This window comes from Bactrocera dorsalis, chromosome 2 (genome assembly GCF_023373825.1).
Source record: "Bactrocera dorsalis isolate Fly_Bdor chromosome 2, ASM2337382v1, whole genome shotgun sequence".
Lineage (NCBI taxonomy): Eukaryota > Metazoa > Arthropoda > Insecta > Diptera > Tephritidae > Bactrocera > Bactrocera dorsalis.
In genome coordinates this window covers 42829769-42837907 of record NC_064304.1, presented here as the reverse complement: position 1 = coordinate 42837907, position 8139 = coordinate 42829769, and the positions used below count along the sequence as shown (strand labels likewise).

The following is an 8139-nucleotide window of genomic DNA, read 5'->3' as shown; positions in this document are numbered from 1 at the left end:
CTTTTTACTCACGTGATGGCATCGGGCTTTGTCAAATTTTCACGCAGTCCATTGCAGAGATTCTTTAAATAGGTGCTAGCCAAAATTGTGTAGATCAGCGTACCCAGTGTCATGAGGGAGAATACCAGTATGGAGGGTATGACAATACGCCACGGTTTCGGAAGTCCCCTGTTAAGGAATATGGTATTTTTTAAACAAATTTTGTAATTTTATTATCTTTTAGCTTATGAAGTAAGAAGTTACTGAACGCTAGTTGTCAAATTTAAAAATTACCCACACAAGAACTAGATTTTGATCATTTAGTTTGTATGGCAGCTATGCACTATTGATCCGGTACAAATGACCAGCATCTTAAAGAGAAAAACACGTGTTCAAAACTGAGATCTATGTCTCAAAAACTGAGTGACTGATTTAGCCCGTCACGGCTACGTCTTAGATGGTCCAACCGTTGAGCCAAATTTTCGATGACTCTTTCGAGCATTTCGACTGACAACTGGCGAATGACACGCGTGATGTTTTGCTCGACAGCCTGAATCGAAGCGGGATTGTCCACATAGACTTTAGACTTTAAAAACATCACAGAAAAAACTCTAACGACCTATCTGATTTGAAGTCAAGTGAAAAGCTTGGCGCACAAAAGCCGAATTCTTTAGTTGGATAGAGAACGATGTTACAGCACATCATCAGAATTACTATTTCAGCCCAGACTTGTCAGGGGTTTCCCTTATATTCGCTGGTTAGGTTCTAAATCTGTTGATTGATTTTATGAAAACTCTGCTTCATCCAATTTGAGAACCTTATTTTGAAATCTGCACTTCCAGTTCGAAAGGACAAAGGATAATATTATCTCACCAAAGTCTGGAAAATTGTTTACCACCAAATGGTCGACCCTAAGGCGCTTCGAAAGTCTTCGAAATAAAACATGTTTTTTATTGTATAGCAAATTTTATTTTTTTTTATATAATATGTGGCACCTAATTAGAAAATTATTCAATGCGGACTGAAGGGTTTAAGTCGGAATTCCCTCAATTATCGATTTAATGGACTGCTTAAATTCAGTCAGATTTTTAGGTTTGCTTGGCATACCCCCATAAAAAAAATTCTGGTGCACTAAGGCAGATATTAATTTGTTTTCAAATTTTCGTTAGAGCTCCGCAATAACGGGTCTGACTATGAATGTAGTTACCCCATCTTTCTGGAACCAAATGCTTTTGAAAGAAATACGGAATCTATTCTCAATAGTATACAGTCAATAGGTGTTGAGCCCGCTATACAACGCTGGATCAGAAGCCTTTTGACCTCTAAACGGATAAGAGCAGAATGGAACGACGCTTAAAGATGGAGTGCTATCTCCGCACTGGTGCTATACAGCTATTGTTAGACTAATTCTGCTCTACGAAGCAGTAGTATGGTGGACAGGCGTACGAAAATCCAACTATCGGAACCTAATGGAAAGGGTTCAGAGACTCGCTGCCTGCATAACGGGAACTTAAAAAACAACTCCAACGACCGCTTTTAAACTGCTACTAAACCTGCCACCTATAGACCTACTCGCTGACAACTGCGCAGCAAAATCAGCGAGACGACTACTGGCTGCACGAGAGTTTACATGCATATAAAACCTTTGGGCATAGCTCGTTGGGTAATGGCGACTGGGCAAACACCGACTACATTGTAAAGACGGTTCAAAGTAAATATAGAAAAATACTTAAAACATACATATATGTATACTGATGTCTCGAAAATGGACGATAGAGTTGATGCGGGAATATACTGTCCAGACATAAAGCAACCTTTAAGTTGCCCAACCACTGTAGTATATTTCAATGGTGTATGGCTAACATCCAAAAACGGGATCAACATTGGGAAACCCATGCATTGCATATACGACCATCGACAGGAGAATGGTAAAGAAAATCAAAACCCGATGGAACGAGCTACCTGGGTGCTAAACTGCAAAAGTCATGTGGAAAACGGTAGATCGGGTGTAAACAAAATTCCAGTGGCACTCGATAGAGAAGATTGTAAAAACATGATCGAAATACTAACTGGTCACTGTCTGGTGGCGGCACACGCTCGCAGAATGGGGCTGACAGATCAAGAATACAGCAGGAAATGTTTAAAGCAGAGCACCAGGGTAACACTGGAGCAACTCTTGTGCACTTGTCCCGCAATGGCAAGACTACGCTGTAAGCATCTGGGGTCCCCACGCTGTAATACTCTGGTGGAGGTATCGATAAAGAGGCCGGACAGTCTGTTAAAATTCGCGTCGGATGATCTTACACTACCAAGTTCATTAGCACTCTCTAAAAAGCAATATTATTGTTTACTCACCAATATTTTTGCACGCCCGATTGAAATATTAAACACATTGCAGTCCATATTATCGCAAAGATTTCCGACAAAAATGGAAAACTATAAATGAATTGAACGGCGGCGCTTTGGCGCCAGCGTGTTTTGTGTACGTCCAGCATCACTGCAAAGCAATAATCACAATTAGACAAAAAATAAAAGAAGGAGGTAAAATTGAGAACAATATTTGCGATGTAAGTAAATTTTGCAAGTAATGTAAACAAGCCTGCTGAATACCAGATATCTACATTAAACTACACATGGTCTCCTCTAGAGCAAATATTTGAAATTTTTCGAAATTCTTTCAATACTTGTACGTACTTGTAGCCAAAAACTGGCGATCATGCGTCATATTGAATTTCACAGTTGGCAGCGCCGTACTGCTGACCTCCTCCGACACCATGTCCTCTTCGGATTTATTTTCGTCTTTGTCGGGTCGTACCAATTGGAAAATGTGATAGGTTTTGCGCACCTTGGGCTGCTTGGTGGTGGCTAAATTAGTTTTTCTAAATTAGTCAACTTTGACAAATACTAAAAGGAGCTGTATTACCATTAGATTCCAAAGGCGTCAGCGTGGTTTCGTCATCCTCTATCTGATCGTCCACATCATTTTCGGTGTATGTTTCATTTATCAATTTGTCCAAGTCATGGTAGAAAATCTCTTTGGAATGCTCATCCATTTGTCGAAAATCTCGCTCACGGAATGCCAATTTGGCGCCGAGAATGCCATGATAAAAGTCACCGGAAATTATATGTATGGTAACGCTCCAAATAATGGAGGTTAATGCGAGAACAACCATAAAACATATAACGGCATCTGTAATTTAAACATTTTTTAGGTTTAATACATTTTATTTATTTTCTACGTCACTATATAAGTATATGTATATATGAGTTTTATTATTTGAGACAAGGATTTTTTATAATATAATTTAATATCTTATTAAAAACAGCTCTGTTTGCCTTCTTTTCCAAGAAAATCATATTCATTTAGTAGAAAATCAGGAAAACTTAAATTTTAAGATGCTTTAGAAATTAGATTCAAATGAGGTTGTAGGTACATAGCTTTCCTTTTTTATTTCGGAATTACAGAACAAAAAGTCATCGAAAATCGCTTTATTGTTTTTATAAAAGTTCTCCATTAAGATTTTTATACTTTTGCATGTGTTTTGAACCAATTTTCGAAGCACTCTTGTCACTTTGTTTGAGGTGTATCCAAAACATGCGTTCGGAACCCAACAATGGACTCTTTAAGTATCGAAAAGCTTTGACGTATTAGATTATCTTTTACCCACGGGAATGAAGTAATTCGGCCCCAAGACAGGACAATACGGGGGATGTTTCAGTTCAGTGGTTTGAGTCCTCAAAAATGCAATTGCTTCAGACAATGTTTAAGAGCTCGCATTATCGTGATGAGGCGTGATCCGTCTTCGGCTCTTCGGCGGTTAGTTTTCCTACTTTCTTGAAAGACAACTGGCAAACAAATAATTATCCACCAATCAGAATTTGCTGTTATGCGTTGTTCTAGTGGTATGGCTGCGATATGTCCAGTTGTTCCAAAAAAACAGACAACCATTTGCTTGGAGTCCAACTTTTGTTGGATCCAAGTACCCACACAATCGTCTGCTCCATACTTTCGGGAGTATACGCGTAAATTCACGTTTCATTATCTTTCACGATTTCATCAGACGTATTTCGAAGCACCGCTATCGAATTTTTTAACACTTCTCCCCTTGATTGAGTTTTAACTCGTTAGCTTTCTCAATCGTATTTCAAGCTCTTGAGCATAAGAAAACGTCAACGATCTCACGCTCTCATTAATAACGGTTCTTCGAATATTTTAGAATAAGTTTCTTCGAAAGATTTATAGACATTGATAACGGTAAATATCGCACACATATAAAGGCAAGTGAGGTGAGAGGTATAATAAGGCGAAACCACCATTCTAAGTAAGATCGTTAGGTCCCCGGATAACTTTTTAAAGTGGGTAAAACTCCTTGTTATTCTAACGCAAAATGCTTTTATGGGTAATACTAATATTTTTTTAAGAATACCGTTTGTATTTCAAAGGTCGAAGAATGGTACTCACGAAAAGCATACGTACATTTTTGATGGTACTAAGATACCGTGTATTTCTTTATTATTTGAAGATCTTGACGAAATCTACGAATCAAGCACCATTCGTTTGAACCATGGAAATCGTAGAATCAATGTAAATTGAGTTTTGAAGATAATTTGGTTTTTGAATGCAAATAATTTTCTCTTATTGGCTCACTAACAAAGTGGGTGCCCAAAATGCAATAATTTTCCATCATGATAGCATATGTTATGAAACCGATTAAAAACTACGTATTTGGAAAAGAGCTGCTGGAAAGTTTTGATTAATCTGCTTTATAGCTCAGAACTTGTGACAATCATCTCTTCCGGTCAATGCAGAACGTCCTCACTGGCACACGACTCACATCGGAACATCAAAAATTGTTTTGATTCATTCTTGAGCTATGTTAATATGATTATATGTTACTGAACTGGGTTCGCCTGAAAATTTGTAGCACCCGGAAAGAATCGCCGTAAATCTTATAAACAATACAATAACTGATCAAGATGACGAGCTGAGTCGATTTAGCCCCTTGTCTGTCTGTTTATACTCGAATTTGTCGGTCAATTTTGAAATTTTTGCATAATTTCATTTCTCCTCAAAAGGTTACTTATTTGTCGGAACGCTGAAATCAGACCACTCTAGCACATAGCTGCCATAAAAGCTGAACGATCAGAATCAAGATCTTTAATGGAAAGCTTATTTGTTGAACAAGATATCTTGACGAAATTTGGCATGGTCTATTGTCAAATTTCCGTAGAAAATTTTCGCGTCGGAACACTATAGCTTATAGCTGTAACACAAACTGTTTGATCAAAATCCAGTTCTTGTGTGGAGTATTTATGAAGGGTATTATAGCTTCGGTGCAGCCGAAGTTAACTATTTTCATGTTTTTATTTAAATTTCTCTATTTGTGTAGTTAATTACGAGCACAAATAAATAAATATCGATCGGAAATAACAGAAAATAAATCTAAATCTGTTTAAATTAGCGAAACATGAAAACCGCTTTCATTATAAGCTATTTACGAGTTTGGCAGAATTTTTGTTTGCCTTTTCCTCTTGAGATCCGCAATATGGTTATTTATTTGCTACAATTTGTAGCCAATTTGGAAACAGAAAAAAAGTTATATAAAAGAACAGATTGCCGCATTTCCTCTCATTCAAGATTCCGCAATTGTTTTTATTTTCCGGCGGAGGAAAGTCAAATGTGTACATGTACTTATAAATGCATGTATGTGAATATACACGTATTGATTTGCTAGCCAAATATTTTTTCCAAATGTAAACAGTCTTTATGAATACATACTTATGTATGTGTCTGTTACATATTAACAGCGATAGTCACATATACCTAACGCCCCACCCACTAGGAATATTCCAAACTTATATGCATTTTACAGCGAATTTGAACCCATAACCCCCAACTTATACAGATCACACAAATATATAGTAATTAAGATAGTTTTCATCTCATAGTCAAGTCCACTACAGTTTTTTACATCTGCTTTGAATATTGGCACATGATACTGCAGACAATTAGTGAGATTTCGGGCGTATGTTTTATCCCTGCCGGGTAGGAAAGTCCACATACCATTCATCAACAAACATCCATCAAACATGCAAACGAATGCCAACAAAATATTTCCATTTCCTGTGGTTTGGTGGTTTGTCGACCGCAAAGCAGTGCAACTGATTTTATGTTTATATGTTCATAGACATTTGTACATATGTATGTAAATGTTAATAAACTTTTCCAATTGGTTGCTTGTTCATTAGAGTATTGTTATGCCTACGCAGTCAATCGAAGCTAATCACAATTTTTGGTAGTAAAGGGCAACATGTGGCCCACAACAACAACAGTTCCTGTGGCAAACATTGTATGCTCTCGGGTCATAATTAAGCTTGGTAAAAGAAAATGATTTCAGAAAAATAAATTTGTTACTGGGAATCTTAAATTTTATTATTATAAAATCCTTGCGTTCAGTAGAGATCAGATAGCTTTATAGTCCATATACTTGTAAGAATCACAGATGCCTAAGGGGAAGCTTTTAAAACTCAATTTTTGTTTGATTGAAATGTCTTTACTCTTGCTTACTCACTCTAAAGAAACATTTCTTCAGCATAGCGGTATTGTTTTTCCGTTTTATTTCAAATAGATTATAAAGACTGAGTTCTGTTCGTTAAACAGTTGGAACTACATAGCTGAAACGGAATCAGATGTCTTTCCAGCCAAGAACTGTAACCTCACAGAATAATATGTTTTGAGAATATTACTATTTATTGTGTGTTATAATGGGTGGGCCATATAAAATTTTAAATTGCGAAGGTAGGGCGTAAGAGATTGAGTGTAGCATTTGCTGTATGGCACGTAGCGCCGTCCTGCTGGAACCAAATGTTGTCCAAATCTTCCTCTTCAATTTGCTTGAAGAAAAATTCGGTTAACATTGCGCGATATCGCTCACCATTGATGGTTGTGGTTCCTTCTTCATTTTCGAAGAAAAATGGGCCGCTGATTCCACCAGACCAAAATCCGCACCATACAGTGATTCGTGCTGGGTGCATTGGCTTCTCGACGATTACGTGCGGGTTTTCTGTGACCCAAATGCTTCAGTTCTGCTTGTTAACGTAACCATCAAGGTGGAAATGAGCCTCGTCCGAAAAGATGATCTTCGGTAAAATTGACCATCCTCGGTCAAACGATCTTCTACCCAATCTAAGAATTGTAGAATAGTAATAGCGACCAATTTCGTAAATTTTGAACTTTTTACTGAATATCTGTCACTTTCCGAATGGTATTTAACGTTTCCAATGTCGAAATATAGATAATTCAAATTTAAAACGATAGATAGCCCACCCTATATTAGGAAATATTTATTCTTGCCCTGAACTCAATCTCGTCTGCATACGCTAGTATCATACAGGTTTGGTTTGCATTATATTCTACAATATTTTTATAATTGTTCTCAAAAACTTTATAACCTCGTACATTGTTTTGACTCTTTTTGAAGTACTCACTAACGGGTTAGTACACCCGACCGTTTTTAAACTAATATTCGCTTATTCATTTTCACTAATTTTTAATTGGTATCCGAAACATTTACTAATGAAAGCGTTTATGTCACAGCAGAACGCTGAACAATTTATGTATATACATATGTATGAAGAGTCTTTCCGTGATCAAGGTCATAAATTAATGGCTGACGGGAACATAAGAGAATAATAATATTATATATTAGGTTGATTTAAAACAGGAGGTCATTCATTTATATATATTTATGTTGTTGCCTTCAAAGTAATCCGCACCAGATGTAATGCTCTTACGCCAACAAGTTTTCCAGTCCCCGAAACATTTTTCATAAGCACTTTTTTGGATGGCCTTCAGCTCCTTCAACGAATTTAACTTATCTCTTCGATCGACTGAAAACGGATTCCATGGGGTAACCACTTCAGTTTAGGGAACAAGAAAAAGTCACACAGAATCAAATCTGGTGAATACCGTGGTTGATCAAAGGTATTTATTGAGTTTTTGGCTTTAAATTCGGTCACAATCGTGGCTCGATTCGAAAGAAATTCAGCTTTATCGATAAGAGTCGAGCAAGAACGTGTTTCATACCCGAAATATCTACCAAAATCATTTTAACAGACTCAAGAAGCTCTCTTGTCATCTCTCTACCACTTGCCTGACGA

The 8139-nt window shown here is 37.1% G+C and overlaps 1 protein-coding gene across 8 annotated transcripts in view; it reads right to left on the bottom strand.

The window, feature by feature from the left end:
* LOC105224511 (uncharacterized) overlaps positions 1-8139 on the bottom strand; it is a 36625-nt gene that overhangs the window by 991 nt on the left and 27495 nt on the right. For all 8 annotated transcript variants that reach the window (XM_011202614.4, XM_011202615.4, XM_049449194.1 and 5 more), the window contains 4 exons: positions 2903-3169; positions 2674-2844; positions 2335-2476; positions 13-168 (listed from right to left, as the gene is read on the bottom strand). In XM_011202614.4, coding sequence (XP_011200916.2) covers positions 13-168; positions 2335-2476; positions 2674-2844; positions 2903-3169 — 736 coding nt within the window. The remainder of the gene's footprint in view (positions 1-12; positions 169-2334; positions 2477-2673; positions 2845-2902; positions 3170-8139) is intronic.